General features: G+C 40.6%; 1 protein-coding gene across 7 annotated transcripts in view; it reads left to right on the forward strand.

Moving 5' to 3' along the window:
• The window catches only part of RERE (arginine-glutamic acid dipeptide repeats), a 396,332-nt gene that overhangs the window by 126,874 nt on the left and 244,009 nt on the right, over positions 1-25,449 (forward strand). For all 7 annotated transcript variants that reach the window (XM_037881385.2, XM_037881387.2, XM_037881386.2 and 4 more), the window contains exon 2: positions 3,707-4,177. In XM_037881385.2, the coding sequence (XP_037737313.1) occupies positions 3,853-4,177 (325 nt within the window). In that variant the 5' untranslated portion in view covers positions 3,707-3,852. The remainder of the gene's footprint in view (positions 1-3,706; positions 4,178-25,449) is intronic.

Genomic DNA, 25,449 nt, shown 5'->3' on the forward strand with positions numbered 1-25,449 from the left:
AACAGTCTAGGTTTGGATTTAAAATGGCTAAATTGGTTTGTTGCCCAAAATAAACCTTATATGGCATCAACAAAGAATTTATTTTAGCAGTTAACCCAGGGGAATTATCCAGGCTCTCTCAACATACAGGATATTTATCAGCATGCTGCTGTAGACCCATGCCATCACTGGTATCTCTGATTTCTCTGGTCAATTGACATCTTCATTGCTATGCTCTTCTCTTTGGACTTGCATCAGATCACCTTGTGTTGGCAGAATGATGGCAACTGCTTTAAGAAGTAAAGGAGTTGGAATAATTTCTTACCTGGATGATTGGCTTATTCAGGAAATGCTTCAGATTCAAGCCCTAGCTTGAATCATCCCAGCAAAAGCAATTTTGTGTCTTTGGGCATTTTCAGTGGTGGGAGTAGTAGTTAATAACAAGAATTTATTATAGCTTGTTTTAAGAGATTTCAGATGCACAGAACCAGTTTTCTATTTCTCAAATAACTTTTTAAAAGTCTGAATGTCCTTTTCGTAATCTTAAGCAGTTTCAGAAGGTTAATGTAAAGGGCATTGCATCTTTTGAGGCTCCTGATTTCATGCTTGCAGTCAGTATCATGGGCTACATTTTCAAGCGGGAATAATTTAAAGCTACAGCTGATCCACCAGGGAATATATCTTTTTGGAAACTGTCATTTGTCCACCTCAGTTGGTCACAGTCTCCTTTCATTACTGGCTTCAAAGGCCATGTATGCACAAGGAAAACTGATGATGATTCACCAGTGTCACAGCTCTGTTAGTGGTGGAAAGCTCTCGTGTAGGCGGGTCTTGGATATCTTTATTACCATCTTTTAACCTTGCTATTTTATTATTTGTCACGAAGAAACCACTAGATAAGTTCTTCATTATTAGCATCCTGGTCTGGATTTGAATTGGACAACCTAAGTGGTTAAAGTTCTGTATCCCTGAGAACCATCTAGTCCCCTTGACCATAACACTTTTTTATATCCGGGGGAATAGGAATATATTAAAGTGGGCAGAGACTTCCAAGATCCAGAAGCCATCTGTGTTAACGCCTCTTTAATTCCATTTATTCAAGGGCTGGTGTTCTCCAGTCAGTACCTTTGACTTTATGAACTAGTGAAGAAAATTCACAAGGACAAACATGGGATTTTGGTGTCCCCAGCAAGGGCTCCACTTGAGTAGTTTGTTGATCAGAAGGAATTCAGAGGTCCTCAAATCAGCTGTTTAATCTACTTGTGACTTCAGATAACGGTGACTTGCCTCCACTTCTTGGGGATGTCTTTTATGAGGTCAAATATGGAAGAAATGAGTCTGTTGGAGCAAGTTGTTGACAGTTTACTGCATCTGAGAGACTTTGAAGGATTAGCCCTAAGGAATCAAGTGGCTGCCTTTTTGTACCTTCTTCAAGGTAATGACATTGTTCGCAGTGAAATCCATTGTTTTGTAATAGTACTTTTTTGTCACTTGAGTGGTGTAACCTCATCCCCATAAATTACTTATTTGAAGCTTGAATTTCTTGTTAAGGTGACAACCTTCCAGCAGTTGAAGTGTTAGCCTTGATTTCACACTGTCCCCTTTTAACAATGAAACATTTTTCTAGTGGCAACAGTTTCTAGCAGAAGGGTGGGACAAGGTGAAATTGCAGCTGTACACTCCCCTTTACCTTGATTCACAAGGGCTAAGTTGGCCTTTTGCAGTCTTTCATTTTTGGTTGGGTTTTCTTCTAGGTTTCACTTAAATTGAGACATTAATCTTTGAAGTTAGTAATTTTGTCAATGAGGAGCTATTGGCAGGCAAGTACTGGTTGATTTGAGGGTCTCTAACTTGAAACACTTTTATACTTAGAGTGGAATTAAATCATAATTTAGATTCTGGTGATTGGAAATATGTACTTGAGAATCACACACTTTTACTCCTCTTTGCATCCTATCTTAACAACGCCTAAAGTTAGCATAACTGAAGATGCTCCCGGTCCTGGGAACGCTGGATAGGAAAAGCCTCCATTGAAGAGGATTCAAGGCAGCAGTGCGGTTGTCTTTGCAAGCCCTTTGCACGTCTTTCCAGGCTTTTTAGATTGAGTAACCTTTGTTTGAGGTACAGCAATTGGTCACAGAGTTCTTAAAGCAATGGTGCCTTCCTAATTTCCTTGACTACTTTATATCTAAGTGGTGTGGATTGCTTCCCATAACCCTCGACTGACAGATTAGGGAATACAGAGTTTCTTATCTTTTAATTTTTTTGTCTGTCTTGGACCTACTCCTTTGGAATGTCTCCCTTTGAGTTAGCATATTTTCAGGAAAATAGTATGACATATGCATAACAGTGACTGTAGTTCAGATTCCTCCTACTGAATAATTTTAAGAAGTGCTTATGGATGCCTCAGTTGATGCAAATTCTGTTCGAGGCTTTCCAGAAGAGAAGGTGCCAAAAATTTTAACACTGTTGTTTGTGTTGCTGGCTGTCACTCAAAGATGTAACACACAACCTGTCAGTCCAGATTGTTGGACTTGAGTGGTAGAAAAGGCATTTACTGGTAAATTATTTCTTGGTTCCTAGTGGAGAGAACAGGAGACTAGTTTATGTAGCGGTGTTCTGTATTACAGGCTTTCAATTGACTGGTATTAGGTGATGGTGTGATATTTGGGTTTTAGGGAGGAGAGGGGGATTTTTTCTGGGGGGAGGGATGTAAAACTCTGTGCACTCACTGTCAAGGACTGGTTTGCAGTTTGAGGATCCTGGCTCATAGCTCTGAGTTACCACATATTATTCACTTGTAAATACTGTTGTAATAAGTATACTTGACCAATCCAACCTTGCATTTAAATAAAGCTAAACACACAGTCTGTACCCTAGTAATGCTTACAATAATGAAAGGGACAAGATAGGTGTGCTTATTTTTTCAGTAAAGAAGAAAAGTAATTGGTGAAGAAGAGATACTGCTATTCATCCTCTGCGTATTCCAGTATTGGTAAAAGAAACCCAAAAGCTGTGTGCTACCTGTGGTGCACGGAGGAGCAGCTTTGGGCATGTTGCCACCTTATTGTGTGAGCCCGTTGGATCTTGCAAGCTAAGTGTGGTCAGGCTAGTTCAACACGTGAAGGGGAGACTTCCCAACAGACACTTGGGAACTGCAGTTAGGATGGGAATTGTGGTTGAGTGGATGTGGTACTCTTTATTTTGTGTCAGCTCTGTTGGATATTGTGCTGCTGAAGGTACTGTTGTTCGATTGATATGTAAAATGGAAATCATGACCTTTTGTTAAAAATTTCCTGGTACTTGTGAGAATAGGGGCTGGGAAATCTTATATCTTGGTCAGATTCAAATACTGGTAATTACATTTTCTCTTCCTAAATCGTATAGTTCCATTTCTGACCTAAAACTCTGTGTGCTCTCACACCTACCATGTTCTACTCCAAAGGTAGCTATATTTCAGTGGTGGATTAAATTATCTTTGTGTCTAGTTTGTAAGGAGCTTTGAGGATCTTTTGGGGATGAAAGCTGCTGTGTAAACTATCTGCAAGGTATTTGAAGCTAGTGTTTCACTTATCAAACAGCTGCTTTAAAGGACTTCATGTATTTTACAGTTTTATCTCATGCAAACTGAAATATTTTTGTAGGTTCCTTTTTGATTTTCAGAACTGGAGGGATTGTGAGGGATTTCAGAGTATTAATTGTACCTCTCTTTTTTTCTTCTTTCAAGAGCTTCTTTAAAACGCTGGGGTTGTTGGAGTGGTCGAATTTTTCCTGGATTTGAGTGAGAAATTCAGAAGACTGAAGCCCAGGCTTACTGTCTACCTTTCACGGAGGCCCAGCCGTGAGAGGACAGAAGAAGGCACGTGGCGAATCATGACAGCTGACAAAGAAAAGGACAAAGACAAAGAGAAGGACAGGGACAGGGACCGGGACAGGGAGCGAGACAAGAGAGAGAAAGTGAGAGAGAGCGAAAACTCCCGTCCTCGTCGGAGTTGCACTTTGGAAGGAGGTGCCAAGAATTATGCAGAAAGTGACCACAGTGAAGATGAGGACAATGACAACAACAGTGCCACCACAGAGGAGTCCACCAAGAAAAATAAAAAGAAGCCGCCGAAGAAGAAATCTCGCTATGAGAGAACTGACAGTGGTGAAATAACGTCCTTCATCACGGAGGATGATGTTGTCTACAGGCCTGGAGGTAAAGAACCCTTAAAAATGTGCTAACGTGGACTGTAGTTGGGCACTTGCCTCCCATTTCTTGGCTGTCGCGTACAGCCCTGTGTGCATGAATTTGTACCCTGTTGGTTATAGCTGGGAGGGTGTGTGCTCTCCAGGAGGGGTCATTGCAGGAAGGGGCTAAAACACAAGCTAACCTCTTGGTCTTGTGTCCCTTACATTTCCCCAAATTCTGGTTGGGCATGAATTCAAGTCTTGTTCTTAAACAAAACACCTGGGGCGATGTGGGGGGTGGGTGGCTGGGTGGGTGGGGGAGGCCATGCGGGGCTGGGGCCCAAGAACAAAGCCCACCGCTTTGTGGCCGGAGCCTGCTGCCACGCCACCTCAGGGCTGCAGCCCGAAGCCTGAGCCCCACCGCCCCTGGGAAGATGGGGAACTTACAGGCTGCCTGCTCCTTCAGTGTTGTGCCCCAGATGTCTCCAGAGGGGAGCAGGGCTCAATCCCTGCTCACGGCTCCAACACCAAGGCAGCAGCACATCCAGGAGCAACAGGGAGTGGCTGCTGCTTTGCCCCCCCAGGTCCCCTCTCCAATCACAGCTTAGAAGGCTGTGGCCACAAGAAAAGCCCCTGGTGCCACATTTGAGAAATGCTGATCTAGAATGTGAGGTGCCTAACCTAAATTCTTAGGCTGGATCTATATGAGGAAAGTGACTGGCAGAGCTATTGTGAAATAAGTTATTCTGTAATAAGTATTCAGAATAGCTCCGCCTGTGGATGTTCTGTTCAGGAATAAGTTATTTTTATTTAGGAATAATTAATCGGGTTTGTGAGCAGAGTGATTATTCCTGAATAGTGTGTCTATAGGGGAACTTTTCTGAAATAGCTATTATAGAATAACTTACTCCACAGTACTGATGCCAGTCAATTTCCTGTTGTAGACAAGGCTTTATTCTTCACTGCTACGCCTACCCATGACCCTCTTCACTTTTATCTTCTTCCTAAATGCATAACCTCCCAGTGAGGGTAGATTAACGTGCACTAGACCAGTGTTTCTCAGTGCCGGTCTCTGAAATCTCCTGGGCACAGTTTAGGAAGGCAGCAGGCAGGCCCGTGATATCGAAAACCTGAGAAACACTGCACTCGACCATGTCAGCTTCCCCATGGGATAAACCTCAAATGCCAGACTTGGCTTGTGTCCCTGAAGTTTGCCACTGCCTAGCAGCATAAATAATTTTCAAGTTAACCTAGCAAAATTCCTTTTTCTAGGTGTCTGGGCTGCCCCCAAAATGTGTAATGTTCTTTTATTGTGGGGGCTTCCCCATTAATAAGGCCCACCGTTTCAGTGGCCAGTGTAGGCAGCAAAGCTATGCTATGTTGCAGTGTTTCTTTTGAGCTTTCTACTCCAAGTGAGTCCCAGTTCTATGTTCTAGCCTGACTGGTGTGCAGTATTTTGTCACACTACAGGCGTTCAGTTGCAATGTAAACATGAAATTCTCCTTGCTTATTAGCTGGAATTTAGAGAGTTTTCTGGTTGATATGGGAAGATATCTGGTAACTGTTGCAGTTGTTGTTGTTCGATATTGAGGTAATGCCATGATCAGTAGCAGGCTTCTGTGTCACTGGGCACTGTACAGATTTGGTTAAACACAGTCCCTGCCTCAAATAGGCTGCAATTTTGAAAAGTTAACCTCCTCTAGTAGCTTTGAATATAGTTTAGATGCATCTTGAAATGGCATACCAGGATAACCCAGTAGTGGCTCCTGATTACTCCTCCTTTTGTATCGCTTGTTACTAGAATTCTATTGCCAGCCTTATAACCACTCTTCAGGGAAGCAGTATTTATAGCAGCTGTGGCTGTAGCAATGAGCCTGGAGACCAGGAAGCTAGTACCCACTCTGCCATTGTCTTGTTTTTTGACACTAGACAAATCTCTTAATGTCTCTACATTGCAGTTTTCCTGACAGATTAAAAAAAAATAAATTGAATGCATACCAGCCTTTATAGAGCTCTTGGAGATCCTTCGGTGAAAGGCACTATATTAGCATTTAATATTTACTTATTAGCAGTGAAAACTGGTATTGTCAGGTTTTATTTTTTTCCAGAGCAATAATAGGAATAACTTACACTTATGGTGGATTTTTCAGTGTGCCAGCTAATTTAATCACTGCAGGATTTCACTTAAATTTTTTCAGGATCTAATTTTTCCACGTTCAGTACTGACGTAGGAATTTAGCTATGACCATTGTCAGTTAGATTTTCAGACAATGAAATTCCACGTGGAAGTTTTTTGTGGAGATATTCTCATTTCTGATTGCAGCCATAATTTTGAATAACAAACTCTATGTTCAGAGTAAAGAATTTTGGAATGCTCAATACCATGAATAATTGCAGTTTCCTCTTTCACCATAAGTGGTATTTATCCTTGTCTCTCCTGTCAAAAGAGCTAGCTTAGGGCCTTCACTATTTTTGTCCTGCTTCTCTGTAAAAACGTCAGTGTGCTATAGTAACACTGCTGGAGCAAAACAGACACACACTCCAAAGGAAAACCATGGAAACTAATGATGGGAAACTTGTCTAATTTTCAAATGATGTGTTGTATCTGTGGAACATTAAACTTAATTCTTGTAGAAGCAGATGAAATTGGTATAAATTGCTTAACTTGGTGATAGTGTGGATATGAGTGTGATCAACTCCTGGACCAGTTGGGTGATTTATTCTCATGTAAAGTGGGCTGAAAAAGCTGAAAAGTAATTAATGCTAAATTCTTTGAGGTTTTAAGGTCTTTCTCTTTAAGTTTTTCTTGCCTGTGCAAAAGTTGGCACTTTGTGTTTACTAATTTATTTCCCAACAGCACATCTCATGCTTGACAGGTTTGAGATATCAATTACCATAATAGTTTTGCTCTCAGTAGGCAGGACTTGGAATTGACTAATATTTGATCACTAGTGCAATAACAGCTGGGAGTCTGCATAAAGATAAACTTTGGGGCAGTCTGACTTTCAGTGTCATAGGATCAAGACCATGTACAGTGTGTTAAGAACAGCTGTTGTGTGGGCATGGAGGTGCAATGGGTTAATGCACTGGCTTTTCATTGCTGAAGGTCCTGGCTTAAAATCTAGATAGAAAATCTTTTTGGTCTCTAGTAGTAGTCCACGTTATAGAACTTGGAATGATTAGTAATCTGTTTACGAGGCTCCCTGTACTGGAATACTAGGGGTATTCCAAGCTTGGGTAGAAATGCTTTGCAGAACAGAAGAATTTAATACAAAGCTTGTCTGCGCTGTGCCTTGGTCAAACCATTGTCAGTCTAGTTTTGATTATTTTATTCAGTTCTAGAAAAGAGAGCTTTGCAACCCACATGTCTGGGAGGGGAGTGGGGACTCTGGAAATCAAATCTCTTAGACTGACGATTAAATGTAAAGGTCCATGCCTCTCTACACACGTACGTTTTCGTTTTCCATATATGCATGCGTACGTACATTATTAACTTATAAATACATTTGTAAATATTTTAATTGCTGTGAAACATTAAACAGCTGCCACTTAGTGCCATCTCTGCAGTGGAAAGTGACAGCTATTGAAAAGGGCACAGCAACACTGCATCCCAGTTAGGTGGGTCTCTTTCCATTCTAGAGCAGGATGACTTTTAGTCCATTTTAGTGTGCCTGGCTTTCAAAAAAAGCTGTCCAACATTGGAGGACCTACATGGCTGAAAAGCCCTAGGACTGTAATGAGTATGGGCAAAGTTTCATTCTGAGCTCACACCTCAGTATGCACCAGAGAATAAACATAGACAAGAGACCTTATAAATGCTGTGGAAGTGGGGAAAGCTTCAGTGATTGCTCATGCTTTATTCACCACAAGAGAATCCCCTTGGAAGAGAAACCTTATTTATGTACTAAATGTGGCAAAAACTGCAGTTAGGGCTTGTACCTTCCTATCCGCCAGAGATCACTCAGTGGGGAGAAATGCTATTTATGTACTGAATGTGGGAAAAGCTTCAATCATGGCACAGACGTTTTAGAAACACCAGAGAATCCATACACGGTAAGAATTCTGTGAATGCTGGCTGAGCATCAATCAGACCTTATTAGGCACCTGAGAGCGCACATGGTTGACAATGTGGGTGAATGATCTGCTCCTACAAATAGAAAATACTTAATTGAACATTATTTTAGGACGGGGGATGTTGCAAAACAAATTATAAGGGAGCTGGGTGCCCAACTTCTGTTCCGAGGTCAGACACTAACTCCAGCCTGTGACAGTGGGCAAATGACTAACCACTCTGTACCCATTTTCCCAATCCCTCTCAAGGAGGTTGTCAGGCTTTTCAAATTACTTAAAGAAGGGCAAAATAGTAGTATTAGGTAAGAAGATTTTAGCTTAACTCAATAACATAATTTGAACTAAAATAACTTTAATAACTTAATTGGAACTAAACTTTCTATTCAGTTACTAACACAATTGAAGATTCCTGGTATGAAACTTGGTTATTTACTTTCCTTTTTTGCCCTCTGACTTGCATCGCTCTCTCTGCTGCATTGACATCCATGGTTAGTGGTGAAAAATTACGCCACTACAAGGTTCCTTGTAGGAGAGGCATGAGCTTAGCAACCATCTTAAAAGGTGATTAGCTGTCTGCAGGATATTATAAATAACATCTTAACTGGATTGCTGTCTTAAATGGTAGAGTGATTACTGTATGGTTTTAAAGAAGGCTAAACGCAAATTAAGATTTCATTCTCTAGCTTCTGATTTGCTTCAGTTACATGTGGTAGGAAAAATTCAGAGGCAATTGGGCTGGTGGTGCAAGTTGCACAATTGTAAATGGGTGCAGGGGAGTCTAAATTGGTGAAACTTACACAGCAAAGTCCAGGAAGCTGTAAAGTAAAGGTGAGTGCAATTCGGGTAGCCTAATTTAACTTCAACTCTCCTGTTGGTTGCTTGTAAGAAAAACAATACATTTGATTTGATTTTTATTTGATGTCTTAAACTGAGGACTTCTCTGATCTCTATAGATGTTAAAGTTTCATCACTCTTCATACGAATAGAAGTTTATTTCTGTCGGTGGCCAAAATTCCCTTCCAAATTAAACTCTGCTGTGCAGCACCTCTGTCTACCAGTTGGTTTTCTTTCTTATGGAAGAGAGGTAAATATGGGGTCCCCCGAGGATCTATCCTGGGACAAGTGCTGTTCAACATATTCATGAATGATCTGGAAAAGGGGATACAGTGAGATGTCAAAGTTTGCAGACTATACTAAATTACTCAATATAGTTGGGTTCAAAGCAGATGATGAAGAGTTTCAGAGGACCTCAGAAAACTGGGTGACAGAGCAACAAAATGGCAGATAGATTCAGTGTTGATAAATGCAAAGTACTGCACATTGGAAAACATAATCCCAACTATACATACTAAATGATGGGTCTAAATTAGCTATTACCACTCCAGAAAGAGATTTTGAAATCATTGTGGATAGTTCTCTGAAAACATCTATTCACTATGCAGTGGCAATCAAAAAAGCTAACAGTGTTAGGAACCATTTGAAAAGAGAGAAATAAAATTACGGTATATCGTAATGCCATCATATAAATCCATTGTACGCCAACATTTTGAATACTGCATACAGAGAAAGGCAACAAAAATGATCAGGGTCTGGAACAGCTTCCCTACGAGGAGAGAGTAAAAAGACTGGGACTATTCAGCTTCGAAAAGAGATGACTGAATGGCGATATGGTAGGTCTATAAAATCATGGACGGGGTGGAGAAAGTGAATAGGGAAGTGTTATTTGCCCCTTCACATAACACATGAACCAGGGATCACGCAAAGAAATTTAATGGGGAGCAGGTTTAAAACAAATATAAGGAAGTACTACTTCATACAACACACAGTCAGTTTGTGGAACTTCTTGTCAGGGGATATTGTAAAGGCCAAAAGTATAACTGGGTTTAAAAAAAGAATTAGATAAATTCCTGGAGAATAGGTCTATCAGTGGCTATTAGCCAAGATGGTCAGGGACGCAGCCCCATTCTCCGTGTCCCTAATCATTGGATTACTAGAAGTTGGAACTGGATGACATGGTGAGGATCACTCAAAGTGCCCTGTTCTGTTCATTCCCTTTGAAGCATCTGGCACTGGCCACTGTTGAAAGACAGTATACTGGGCTAGAGGAACCATTGGTTCTTAGCTTATGTTCTTCTCAGCCCAGAAATGGCTGCATTTCACTGGTGTTGGATATAGATAGTTGTTAATAAAATTGCTTGGAATCCTTTTGGAAGAAAGATTAGATAAATATAAGATGCAGTATTTTATTGTTGAGAATATGAATGCGTGTGTCCCTAGTTAATGTTGCATACAGTGTTGCTACATGTACATCTACGCCATGAGTCTGAATTTGTAGCTTAGCCCTTATATTTTTATTTGAAGTTACACAAGCCCATATTGTGTAAACTTGGTTGGCCCTGTAGTATTTCCCCCATGTCTAATCTAGTTTCTTTTTTGTCTGGCAGCTATTGCTCTTCTTTTGTCCAAATGAATTTGTGATGGTAACAAATGGGTTTATTACACAGTGTGTATCCAGATTTGCTTACAGGCTTCTTCAGCATGGGGTGTAGTGATGATATAAGTTAGCTTGATCAAGAAGGTAAATTAATTTCTCTTTCACCCTCTGTACCCAGTCAGATGATTTGGGTTATGTTTCCTTCCATTTACAGTGACGACTGAGTCCATCTATAATACAGCCTTCTTCCAAGATGTAACCAGGTTCTAACAGGGCTGACTTCACATACAGTTCACATCCACACACAGCATGATTAATACATGGTTCTGAACTGTGTGGATGTATCTTGTTTACGACCGTTATGGCTCTGATTACATGATTGGCAGGCTGTAAGCAGATTCTAACAGTAATCTTCTGCTGTGCAGGCCACCTCTCCTAACCAAATCTGCTACAGGAGTAGTCAGTCCTACTGCCTGGCTGTCTGTGCAGGAGGATATCCCTATGTGGAAAAACACCCACAGTCCTCTGTGTTTAGGGTCAGCAGCTTAGACACTATAGGACATTTCTCCAGATTTTTTTCAGGGCTCACTGTCATATACACCACTGAACAATATTTTTGATACATGGTTGTGAGCATGATGTTGTGTGGATTTGCTGACGTAGCTATATTTAACAAGTTTCTATCAGTAGTGTGAATAGGGCCTAGCTGCTACTTTGTGATGTCAGCCCTTAGTCTTGAAAGGAACTACATGCCATCATATCTAGTCTGTTTCAATGTAAGTCTTGCTTCCATGAGTTCATACTCAGTGAATGTCATATGTTTGAGTGTTGGGGTTTGCTAGCTTTTCTCTGAACTTTTTTTTTTTTGAGTTAAAATTAACTATAGCTCTCTACTTCTGATCTTGCTAGGGACTATCTGTGTAATTCAAGGTGCTTTTACTTCAAGTCTGTCAACACCACTCCAATTCACCATGGAGACCCTCAAAAGTTTGGGGACCACTGCTCTAGGTTATGGTCATCATGAAAAAGTTTGAGTTTCAGCTTCATTCCAGAGGGAAGAGACAGGAAAGAAAACTTAGACATTAAGAATAGTGAGATCATTCTTGTGGATTTGCAGCTGATTCATTAACTTTAAAATTAGCTTTCTTTGGGTATCCCAGCAAATTACCTTTGAGTGTATTTGGCGCTGGGTAGAGAAGGATCAGAATTCCTGACTGATCAGATTCCAGAAGTTTCATCATCAAATTTACCCCTCCTTGGACCAGGAAGGCTTTGTCTGTCTCCCAGGATCCGTGGGTGTCTGTTGGACTTTGTTGAGGGGGCCTGTCTATTTCCATGACCTTTTCCCCTACATCTGTCTTGATGAATGGAATAAAAAAGAACCAAAATACAACATCTTATAGACCCCCCCCCCCCCAGCTGATGGTCAAGGGGGCATTATTCTTCATGAAGATTAGAACCTGACACACAAGGGTTTTTGTTATTACCGAGTGGACTGTAGTCACACCACCAATGATAGGGTGCAGGAATGTTGTTACGACAAAAAAATAAAAAAAAAATCAGATCAATTGAGGTGGATCCACAGAGAAACACTTCGCTGTAAATCATTTGGAAATGAGGGCAGTGTTGTTTTCACTTGCTATCCAGAACCATTTAAAGGGATCTACAAGGATTAAAAGGATTTGTAAGCATCCATTCCAGCAATGATATCAGTAGTTATATGCAACAGATGCCGCAGAGTAGCAGGAACAAAGGCCTGGTAGCAGAGAGGGTAAAAGTGCTTCTGTGGGAAGAATAGTACCTTTCTGCAATGTCGGTGTCCTCCAGGATCCCAAAGTGTTGGGCATTCACCCTCGGGGAGGATGTTTTATTAGTAGGTGTTCCTTGAACTGTGTAAGCTCTGAACTCCAGAGTTGTAAACCACTGGAGGCCTGGATAATAGAGAGATACCAGTCTTCCTTAGCAGAAGCAGAAATGCATATAGGAACACATGGCATAAGTTCACTGATTTGCAGGTAAGACTGCAAACTGGTGTCTCAATTACAAGAATTGTACTGAAGTATTACCCAGCCAGAGCTATATCTTTGGTGTGTGGAAGATCATGGTCTAAAGGAGGCATCTCTCTACCATCCAGTTGTTTAAAATATCTGAAAGGAAGGATATTCTTAGCTCAACATCGTAGGTCTAATATAGGTTCAGGCTTCCTAAATGTTATAACATCTCTAATGGCCAGAGTGATTTGGAGCCTTTGTTGGTGCTTGAAGGGCAGCAGCACACCAGCCCCCTCGCGTTGACTTGCTGGAAATAATGCCACTTACTGAAATGCCAAACACCACTTCTTATAGTATCTGTGTTCTTTTTTTAAATCTTTTTTCCAAATACTGATCTGCCCCTATCCTTGTTAATTAAGAATGGACTTGATTGTAACTGCAGGTGGTAACAAGCCGCCTTTGAAACACTTTGGATGGTACTTGTTTGTTTTTAAGTATCTTCCTCTTGCTTAGGTGATGGAAACACAGAGTAAGGATAATACCAGTCTATATCCTGGAAGGTGTTGTATCATATTTTTCTGCCAGACTGCACCATATGTTGCTTAAGACCAGTTGTAAGATATCTGGACAAAGGAACAGAAGATCCAAAATTTTAGGTTATCAGGAGTTTTTACTCTGAGCATTGGCAGTAACACTTGTCTGTTTAAGTGCTTCATAACTAGCTGGATGAAATGCTTATTAGTGTAGCTGAAGTTGCAAAAGGAAAGGGAGCGCTCAGCAGATAAGGCACACTCCTCTCAAACACAGCTAGGGGGAGAGGGTGGAGCCCTCCTTGCTAGAGAGCAGGAATGCTGTAATTTGGATTTGTTTTTCTTTTGATAGACATTACTGCCTGAGACAGATTCATGTTACTCAACAGATTGTGAGCTTTCTTTATTACAAATTAGGAAAGACATGATTTTTGAATGCTGCTGCTTCTGATAAGCATGTAGGGAGGTACTACATGTAGTAATAGGATATTCTTCACAACTTTAGTTGTGTTTGTCGAGTGTGGAGTATCTGGGCAAGTGTCGGAGAACAAGACAGGACCTTAAACTGTATTTCTGCCATTCAGGATGTTTCAGACCCTCATCTTCTGGGAAATCTCCTGTTGTTCTTATGGACTCTGGGAAATTACTGTCAACTTATTCCAGTTAAATTCAGGTTTTCCCAATCCTTGCTACTGGAGAAGATACCTTGAGTGAAACAGTTTGAGCACTGACTCCTTTGAGGGCATAGGTGATATGAGTTGAAAGCTTTGGTAAGAGTTCTGTCCCTGGGTGCTGTTTAGGAGCAAGCATAACCCCTTAAGCTATCATATGGATAGGCATCAGAGAACGAAAGAGACACTGAATTATCAGGTCAGAAATGTACCCTTGTGAAATGCTGCTGCACAGTTGTCACTAGATATATCAAAGTGAGATCTTACATACTTTTCACATTGTGGTACATTCTCTGATTATATTTTAAGCAGTCATTTTTCAAAGCCAGTCTTTTGCAGGCTATGAAATAGTCTGCAGTCCAGTGTGGCTCAGACTTGGAGCCTGGAGGTGGTGTATTATTGCACTAGCACAGTGAGGAAAACTGTAGAAGCTGTCCGGTCATATTTTGTTTGTAATTTTTAGGCTTGATACTAATGTCTGTCCAATAGACTGCATCAAGTAGAATTCCAAACACAGTGGAACCAGATTTATATTTACCTAGAATCTAATTGGACTGAGATTTCCTGCAGTTGTTAAAATCCACTGCCCTTCTGCTTAGTGAGTGAGCATTTGAACTCCCACTCCTGAGGTTTAACTTTTGCTGGCTCAATTAATTGTTAAATGTTCCCTTTATTATAATTGTATATTGTAGTAACTGAGGAAATTGCTGAGACAGTTTGTTTAATCTGAAATCCTCTGAGTTTTATAAAAACTCCTATTAAAAAAAAACAAACAGGGAGAGGAAACAGTTTTGTTTTTAAGTGGTGTGGTGGTATTTGAGTTGGAAAACATTAGTGAAATTGAATGCAGGAGTTTGGCTCCTGCCTTGACAGCGATTGGCTTGTATTTGACATTGACCCATGTGTTTGTCATTCTTCCAGATATTGCCTTCTATTTATTCTGACAGCTTCACCAGCTGAGAGGCAGATGTGCCAGAATTTAAAAATATATATATTCTAAGGCACTTTAAATATAGACAAGTGTTTTTAGGTTGGTGAAATTACTTAAAGGCATGTGTTATGGGGAAAAATACTCGACTGGGAATTTCAATTTGAATCCTATAGATGAGCTGTTAGATAAAATGTAATGGGATTATTTACTATGTATCTCATAGGAAATAGTATGTATGTTTTCAGAAGCTATTATTAGAGACTGACAGCCTTCCTCCTCTCAAATTTATGCACCATGAGTCTGATTCTGCATAGGGATGTGCATGGGTGGACCCTTCTGTCTGCCCAGGTCTTTGCTAGTTTGGAGTTTAAATTTTCTTGTATTCTGACCTGATCTGGTCTCCCTTTCCCTCCTCATTTTGAAGCTTGCATCACTATAAATAGTGAAATAGTAGTAATATATCATCTTAATAGCGAGGTATTTAGGGCCAGATTTGCAGCTGTTACGCATCTGCATAACTTCAGGAGCAGTGCTTATTTATGCAAGTCGATGAGCTGACCCTTATTTTTCATGTTTATACAGTGCATGTCTAACCGGCTCTAAATATGTGAACAATCAAATTAAAAATAAAAACAAAAAATCAAATCCCCTCATGATTATCATCTGAGATAGTGTTGTTGTTTTTTTTAAACAGTAAGGACCACCCCTACCTCTGTTAAAACCAGCCGCTCTTAATCCACCTCTTCTTTGAATAAAAAAGAGTAAGATAGTTCTGGGTAAATGGATGTGCCTTGCAGCATCCCAGGAAGGTCAACAAAGCATGTGGACAGAACAGAAAGTTTCCCTTTGAACTTCATTGAAGCATGTTGAACTTTGTGACATTTCCAAATGCAGTTAAGTTTGTGTTGCTGCACAAATTATTATTTACCTTTGTTCTTTTTAATATCTAGTGGTTGTAGTTTCCTTTTATTCTCAGCATTTGAAATATTATGAAAAATGTTAATATAATAGAGCAGATAAGTAATTCTATGGTGCTAAAATAATCCCACTGTAGATCAAGTGAGTAATATTGGCTACTTACCTGTACATATAATATAGGCTCTCTAGTTCCTTTTACAGAGCACATCATTATACGCTAACGTGATGTTTAAATTGAAGACAGAATACAACAAACAGCTGGTTAGAGTTCTCTAATTATATTTCTGTAGTCCTTTTGCAAGGAAGAGCATTGAAGTAATGTTTCTGTATGGCCTATTAGCAGAAATAAAATACATAAACTGAACTTGAAAAGGTAAAGATAGTTATTTCATGTTCTCTCTAAATGTGGCAGGCATTGTTCTGTCTTGTTTTTGTGGTGGGGGCAGCTGTTAATACTTGACAGATGGAGTCTCACTTAAGGCTGATCAATAGAGGTTGATGCTGAAAATGGTTTCTTCTTGCTTTTGTTTGGTTATCTGCACAGATCCTGAAAAATGATGACATGGGGGTGGGGGAAGGGAAAGCAGAGAGGTTGGGAGTTTGTAGGAAGGGCTTTAATGTTAATCCAATATGTCATTTTTCACATTGTCCGTTTATGTTAATATGTAAAATGAAGAGAGCGCTTAATGGCTTCTCAGAGCAAATGAGTCATGTGCAAGTGCAGAATTTTAGACAAGGTGATCATTCTCTGTGGGCATTAGTCCTCTCTGATATCTTCAGCCCTGCATGTCCTATCACAGTGCATCTTTTTGATTTGCTATCATTGACTATTAGAGTGAAATCTGATTAAAAATCATCAGTACGCTGGAAGCTTTGTAAATTTGCATGACCTTATACAAAGACAGAGTAACACATGCTCCCTACACCAAATAGCTTGCACTCTAAAAATGATATAAGATACCTTGTAAAACTAAAGTATTTTGCGCTTTTGCAGGGTCTAGAGTGAAATTTCACACAAAGACCTTATTGTTAGGTTTTTGGTACATGGCAGCAGCAGCTATAATTGAAAAGTGGTGGTTTAATTACCATAGGTACTCATGGTGCACAGATACCAGGGGTTTTGAAAATTGCATTAGGGAATTACTTTTGCAGTAGATGAACATAGGAAGGTTGCAACTCCTACACAGAATAACGCTTATTAATGTGGAATACAGTACATCTTTATAAAACTAGGTAAATGGAAATCTGAGTTAAAAACACTACTAGGAGTGAATTTGAATAACTGTAAAGGTGGGGAATTCCTTGAATCTGGCATTTTTCAAGAAATGAAGCTGGCAGATTGTTTTTGTTGCGGTATTTCATGGTCTTTGAGACTTTCTTGAAGTTTACTGTTTAGCCTTAATAGAAAGTTGCACCAGTTTTGGTTAGCACATCATTCTGAAATTTCATGGGGAGATTAATTTCTTCTGTCATCTGTGAATTAATGGAAGACCATACTATCTTGCAATTTAACTTCAGAATGTAGGTTTTGTAAAACAGTAGCTTTTCAATACTTTTGTTAGTATATTAAAGAAAAAAGGCAATCAGTGTTGTGGGTTGATTGTAAAAGTTCACCTGCAATTTTGCAAACCAAACACATTTGTATAAGTGCATCAAAACGAATGCATTAAACTGACTATAATTAAGTGAAACTGTTCTGTTTTAATTGTTCAAATGGAATGTGAAATCAAGAGGTAAATACAGCTTAAACATTGAAAAGAAAACTATATTTTAAAAATTCCATTTTAACTGTCTGCTGAGCTGATAACACTGGGAAGGTATAAATAATTTAACAGTATTCTTTTAATTGTACTTAAAATATTTTCCCCCTGTAACATGGTCATACCAGGCGAAAGACCATTGTGGTGTTGGTCCTCCTTTCATCCTATAAAGGTTATATTGAGCCAGGGATAACCAGAGGCAACAGGTTTGTCACAATAAGGAGAGGTCTGAGAGTACATGTGCAGAAAACAAGCTACAGAGGGAAATATTCCCACTCTATCCAGATAAACAGGCATGGCTCTGCCCAGTCTTCCTCCTTCATTTAAAAGTCCAAGACATTATGGATGGTTTCACCAAAAGCTTTTCTTCTGGTATTGTGTTGTAACAGGGGTGCTGATCTTATCAAACTGGAAGTCTTTCCAGTTTTGGTGACTCAGGTGTAGAACACTGTATTCTTCTTCAAGTGATGGTCCCTATGTGTATTACATACATGGGATACATGTGTGCACCATGCGTTTGAGTATGGAATTTTTCACAAGCAGTGTCCATTGGCCTATATACGCGCTGTAGCTCTCCTCGCGCTCTGAACTGAGGGCATAAAAAGTGGTGCGGGCCGATGCTGCTCTGGTTCGTTAGTGCTGCCTGATGGTCTGAGGTAGAATCTTTGGTGTTCTTGGCTCCTTTCTTACTGGAGCAGTTTTTAGTAATTTTAACAGTCTTTATAGTATATTTTAACACAGTATAATTAGATAAAACGGTATAATTAGATTAAAAGGTGATGATATCACTAACAGAGCTATAACACCAGTGAATCATCATCAGTTCTGGCCTTTATTGTTTTTGTTCCCCACCTGGGAACTTTCTCCCCAAGAAGTCTGAGATTACGCCCAGGGTCCTGGGGTTCAAAAATTGTTTCCTGCCCGTGCTCCTTTTCCAAACATCAACGCTGCCTGGGTGAGGCTCATATTTCTACCAAGTCAGCATCTGTTGCTCTTTTGCCCCTAGAACTCATGAGAGTCAGGAACTGACACTCAAAACATCTTATGGAGAAGGCAATTAAGCCCCAATCAAATCTAGGCTGGGGACCTCCCCCGCCATGATATATCAGTCTCACCAAGAAGGCAGCGCTCCTCTGAGCACAAGTGCAGGAATGGAGGCTAAGACTGTTAAGCCTAAGAAGAAGGCTTCATGTGAGAACAAGGGACACTCTAAATGACATAAGGACAAGACGTCTTTGTCTAAAACTGGCCCTAAGAGAGAGGATCCCTCCCCAACCTCATCAAAGTCAGGAGAGCTGGCACACACAGGTGCTAAGGACTTAGACCCCTGTAAATCTTCTTGACATGAGAAGGGAGGTGCAGCAGGGTATGGATCTGACAGTTCCAACATGGGCTCTGATGGTGAAGGCTTGTGATGAAACCTCCGATGGTGAAAGCTTCTGGAGCTCCCATCTATTTCTAGAGCTGATGCGGTGGTGGTAGTGACACAGCCCCAGAAGGTGCCGACCGCCATGGGGACCAGGGAAGCTCTGGTCCTGACTACTCAGCCCTAGGGTGCGAGAAGAGTCCGTTGGCAATCTCAGACCCACATCTCCCCGGAGGACATTTTTGCTGTTCCCTATCCGCATTCACCTCTTCTAGCGGGACTGTTTCTATTCTGGGATGGTGTTATACCAGAGTAAGAGACTATCTGACGATGCAGAGGCGTGTTCCCATCCCACCTGCCAGCCTTGAGGCGCAACCATTGGTTCTGCCAATAATAAGATAAGGGATCCGGCTTTTTCTTCCGCCTGAGTCTGAGGCCCTGCAGGAGTCTCTGTGGCATCTGGCAAGAGGTGGCATATAATAGGAGCTCCAGAAGATCCAGGTTCTGTCTCACGATGAGGTAGGATTGGCCAAAAGAGAAGTGCTATGGGGAGGGGAGTGTCCTCTGCCAGTTGTACCATCCTACTGGCAGTGTTTGGGAACCATGGGAGCCCTACCCTAGACACCCAGGTTTGGTGCAGGAGTCCTGTTCGACATCGTCTGGACATTCACAACTGGAGTATTCGGAAGGGGAATGTGAACTGGATCCACTGGTTCTGATTGTTCTGGGAGCAATCCTGTCATTGTCACTGGGTGAGGTGGTTAGTCTGTTTCTATGTCTCTGGCATGTGACGTTAAGCAATATCAAGGGCTCGTGCAGGGTGGGTGCAAAGCTACAGATTCAGCTTGAGGAAGTTCAGGAGCCTTAGCATAGTTCACTTGACATTCTTTAACTTTCTGGACCCAGATGAGTATAGATGCCAGGTGTGTTTTGTCGTCCTTGTTTTTCATTAATTTTGTCCAAACAGGTGTGTATAATAAGACTTTTTTTTTCTTTTAGAAGAATAAATAAATATAGAGCAAAGGCATCCTGTTGAAGCAGAATAATCTGCTATAAGATCAGCATTACAGCAGCTGCACTAATTTGTTCTGCATAGAAGGCATTTCAAAGCCACTTACAGTTTAAACAATGGCAAAATCTCCCATTTCATTTTAGAAAACAAGTACTATTTAAGCATTTTAGATCCAAATACCTTATTCAAAGCTGCTACGTTTGACTGTAAAAATGGCAGGTGCATGGGTACCAAATTGCCAGACAAAAGAGAGAGTAACTGAGAATTTGACATAAATGTTCTTTGCAGCACAGCAATCTTATAAGAGACAGAGAGTGCTGCTATTTTAAACACAGAATAAAGTGGAAATCTACCCAATCCGAGATTTGAAATCACTGAAGTGATGCATTCACTGTTTCTGATCGGGGTGCTCCAAAAATTTGGAAAATGGCACACTCCTTATCTGTTGGCCTAATCAGGTATTCTCCATCTATCAGGTGATAGACTGGGGAGATTTAGAATACATCAAGTACTCTCATAAATTTTTTCCTGAGGATCTCAAAGGGCATTGCAAACCAATCTCTTACAATTTCAGTTTAGATTTTCTTTTTAATAGCTTCTCCTCCTCATCTTACCTTTCTAAGTGACTCCTGGAGTTGGTGGTACAGTGGAATTGAACCCAAGTGTCCTGATTCCTTGTTTCCTGGCATTTATATGAACACTTACATAACAGACCATGGAGGCCTAAAAGGAGGATTTCTAACCTGTTGAGAATCAATATGCATTTAAAAAAATCTTTGTGAGCGTTTTATTTACCAAATGTATATCAATGACTTTTTTAGAGGCATTTTGGAATCTCCAGTCAGTGTAACTCAGTGTCCCTCTGCAGTTTCTCCTACGGGAAATACAAAAGTGTACTACTAAATGCATATCTTTTGCATAAGTCCTACACATCCAATGTTTGTCCATGAAAACCTGTTCATATTTTCATGTTTGGGGATGTTAGCTTTGAAGAAAGCTAAGGACTCTGCCAGACCACTCTAATTCAGTCAGTTATGTAAATATAAATTACATTATTGTAGCACTTTTCATCCTAAAGGATCCCAAAGCATTTTATAAACTCTGTAAAGAGCAATTGAAATGTGACAACTTCTGGTGGGGGAGAATGGCAGCTAAATAGATGTTTGGAAAAAACATATTTCACAATAGCCGATAGGAGTCTTTGGCAACGATGTTGGAGCAAATGCTTGCTATCTTTCTTGAAATGTTCCATGGACTCACTGATATTGATGCAGGGCAGAAAGGACTGACCTTTTAGTGACACAAATACAGTAACTTAATCTACTTCTGAAGGAGAAGGTGTTGAGTCAACTGAGCTCTTGGCTTTCTGGAACAGCCAATCAGAGTAGGATATTTCTAATCTGAGGTTGGGACAGTTTAGACATTTCCCCTGTCTTGTACATTTGTAGGAGGGAGGAGACACCCAAAAATCCATCAACAAACCATTCTGGTGTGAATTAGTGACTGAGCATCCTTAACTTTGTTTTTGTCTCTTGGTATTTTCTGGTTTCAGAGTAACAGCCGTGTTAGTCTGTATTCGTAAAAAGAAAAGGAGTACTTGTGGCACCTTAGAGACTAACCAGTTTATTTGAGCATGAGCTTTCGTGAGCTACAGCTCACTTCATCGGATGCATAGCATATCGTGGAAACTGCAGAAGACATTATATACACACATGGTCTCTGTGTGTATATAATGTCTTCTGCAGTTTCCACGATATGCTATGCATCCGATGAAGTGAGCTGTAGCTCACGAAAGCTCATGCTCAAATAAACTGGTTAGTCTCTAAGGTGCCACAAGTACTCCTTTTTTTTTTTTTTTTTTTTTTTTGGTATTTTCTGGCTCCTGACTGCTTCTCTGTAGGAAAATCAAAGGTGTATCAGAACCAAATCCAGATCAATCTGTATGTTAGTGTTGCAAGGGGAGCCTTATAAAATATTGTGGGCATGCATAGACAGTGCCGAAAAAATAAGTGGTGTGGGAAATCATGTAGCTTGATGCTTGAACTGCAGAACAGTTGCTTTTATAAAATTGGGAACTGCAGACTACAATTAACTGTCATTAATTTTGTTGAATAGAAATATGTTCCATTTACTGTACAATCAGGGGCCAGGCTTGAATGAATTTAAATAGATGAAATCTAAATTATACTGACAGTCCATTAAACAGTAGCAGAAACCTCTTAAAGAAAATGGATTCACCATGATACCGGTTTATAATAAAATCATTTGCCAAATAAGAACTGCAGCCCAGGCGTCATGAATACTCCTGTGTATTTCAAGTGAGCACTGCAAATTGGTTGAACCATTTATTGCTGAACCAGGGCTCTAGCACATTGTTTTCTGACAAAGAGCCAGCAGTGTTGCTTGAAATCCGCTCGGCAGGAAGTGACACTAAAAGATCAGACTAGCAATTTGTTTGTTGTCAGCCGTATGGGGGAAAGAGGTAACTTTATACCTCCCTACCTGTCACTGCTGATGTTTTTCTCTTGAAAACTATGCATAGCATGTTCCCAGTGCATTCCTCTTTGTATTTGTTTCTAAAACTTAGGTGATTAAAGCAGCACACTGTTCATTTGGCTGTAGTTAAAGGTCTGTTGGTGTTTCCATTATTGACCCATATTTTAAGGGGTTTGTTGAGCTGGCCTTATTCATAGAGGTCAGGATTCACTGAACATGGAGAGAGGGTAATTTTCAAACCAATTGAAAGGTACGCTACATTGTAATACTAGCCTCTGTGGATATGTATTTTTCTGGGTATTGAATGTTTATCCTCCTTGTTACACAATAAAGCAGTTACAAAGAGTGTGGTGTTCTTAATGTACTGTTGTTTGATTGTGAACTTGGCTATTGCAGATATTTGTGTTGTCCTCCTCATGGCTATTCTATTTATTGTGCTAAGTAAACAGTATGTGCTTTCAGAGAGTGTGAAGATTATATCCTTGTCTCAAAGAGCTTATATTGTAAATTTGGTCCCTATTTAATCCTCCCCCCCAAACCCTTAAACTTGCATTACATTTAAAACAGTGAAGTAAACCAGATCCTTCTAATGAGACTATTGCTTTGATTTCCAGGACTTCTCAGGAGACTGTACCCTTCTAGGATTCCTCTGACTACACTATATTTGTATTGCAGTACTGCCTAGATGCCCCCTTTTTGCTGAGCACTGGACACACACACAATAAAAGATGGCCCCCGTCTGAAAGTTTGAGATGAGGGACAACAGGGGTATGTGACAGGTGGGAAGCACAAGGTTACAGTGAGATGATAGTGATTAGTGTAATAAGCAGTGATCTCAGCACATCAACTGGCTGGCCATTATCCCCATTTTCCTTTTATGCTGAAGCTGCTAAGAAGGGAGAACGTTAAAGATCCGACTTAATTTTTTGAGAACATTAGACTTTCAATGCTATATATCTGATGGAAGAGAAAATGAGAGGGACTCTGGACAGTAGGCAGAAACTGGGATGTTAGTGCTGGGAAAGGTAGTTATGTTGGAGCTCAAATTGCTTTCAGCTAGACTTCGAAAGCTAAGGTTGCGACTGTTCAAGTGAAAGCAGGAGGCTGTACACGTTCCATGTCGGTGGCTTTCAAGGAATATATTTTCTGTGGAAGAAAAGTGCAGTGAGGAGAGCCTCAGGCTTTTATGCTTGGATGATGCAAGTGTTGACTCATATTAACTAAAACCTGCAAGGCTCCTAACTGTGATGGTGTTTACTATGTGCAGTACGTTATTAAAGGCAGAAAAGCTTCATGTGCTGAGGTTTATATTCTTCCTTTTACAAAGTGTTTCTGAAGCCTACGTGTTCTAGTTCTGATTTTTTAAAGGGTCTTTTAGCACGTAAGCAATATCCTTTGGAATGGGGACACCTGGGATGATCACCACAAGCTCAAAGGTATAATGAATCAGTGCCATGTGTAATGGCATTGTTTTCTGGCTCCAAAGGGTTGGTGGGGGAGATTTAACAGATAGTAATTTAATTTATAATGGTTCACATGAAAGAAAGAAAAAGTAAGTAGGCAGGTATACTGGTTGCAGTAGACAGGCAGTGAATCCCATGGGCCACACCATAGGAATTTTAGTCCTCTTTCATTGCAATGATGTTGGCTATGAAGTCTTCGCCTGCTCCCTTCCCCCCCCCGCTATAGAATCTGCCAAGTCACCACCAGCAGGACTGTGGTGGGTAATAGTCTAGATCAAACTATCTATCTTTACCATATGTCTGAGGAGAATGCCTCCTGCTTGTACTTCGCTGAGAAGATTAAACAGATACACAGCAATGGTGCTGGAACTGTGGGATTAATGCCCATAACCTAGAGGACAGATGTCCCATCGCTGACTAAAGGTAAATTAGTGGACAACTTCTCCAGCCCTTTACTGACTGAGTATAAATGCCTCCTTGAAGGGAGGGCAAGCCTTTTTCAAATAAATAACCCTAGGCCGCAACAGTTTCTTGAACTTTCCCTTTAATGCTGTTGCAGATGTCAGCAGAGAAGACACTTGTACCAATGGTGATGTGGGACAGAGGTGGTCAGGAGCAGATGAACAGGCAGAAAGTGGAGGGATAAAAATGGAGGGCTGTGAAAATAGGCACGGAAGTCTTTAGAATGCAAGGATAGTAGTTTTGAACTGGTCCATGAAAAGAACAGGAAGTCCATGGAGAAGTTGCAACTTGGCACCGTTATTGCATGCTTCCCATGATCCTTCTCCATGCATGAGGTGGACAGAAGCATTCTGTTCTGTGTGGCTGGACTGTAGATAGCTAGCACTGGAAGAAAAAGATCGCAATAGTCAGAGAATGATGTGAAGAAGGTAACAGACATGGAGTCGAGTGAGTGGCATTCATGGGCATTTGTTGCACTATCTTATTCCATTTTGCTTTGCAGCAGATTCTGCTTGATGAAGTTTTTATGCAGAGATATGCATTTCCCTTCTTCAGCTGCCAGGTGTCAGTAGCTGTAACTGTTATTCCATGTCAAACTATGTCCTGGAATGAAAACCTGGGGATTTACTCAACCTAGAGGTCTCAACATACTATATTTGAATGGTTTATTTGCTGTTATGGTCCATAACTAACTAACAAAATCATCCAAAGCACAGGACTTGGTGGTGATGGGGGACTTGAACTACACAGATATCTGTTGGGAAAATAACACAGCAGGGCACAGATTATCCAACAAGTTCTTGGAATGTATTGGAGACAGTTTTTTATTTCAGAAGATGGAGAAAGCTACCAGGGGAGAGACTGTTCTAGATTTGATTTTTGACAAATAGGGAGGAACTGATTGAGAATTTGAAAGTGGAAGGCAGCTTGGGTGAAAGTGATCATGAAATGGTAGAGTTTGTGATTCTAAGGAATGGTCAGGAGGGAGAACAGCAAAATAAAGACAATGGATTTCAAGAAGGCAGACTTTAGGAAACTCAGGGTAAGATCCCCTGGGAAGCAAGTCCAAGGGGAAAAACAATTGAAGACAGCTGGCAATTTTTTAATGAGACATTACTAAGGCCACAAGAGCAAACTATCCCACTGCGTAGGAAAGATAGGAAGTATGGCAAGAGACCACCCTGGCTTAACCAGA

This window comes from Chelonia mydas, chromosome 18 (genome assembly GCF_015237465.2).
Source record: "Chelonia mydas isolate rCheMyd1 chromosome 18, rCheMyd1.pri.v2, whole genome shotgun sequence".
Classification (NCBI taxonomy): Eukaryota; Metazoa; Chordata; order Testudines; family Cheloniidae; genus Chelonia; species Chelonia mydas.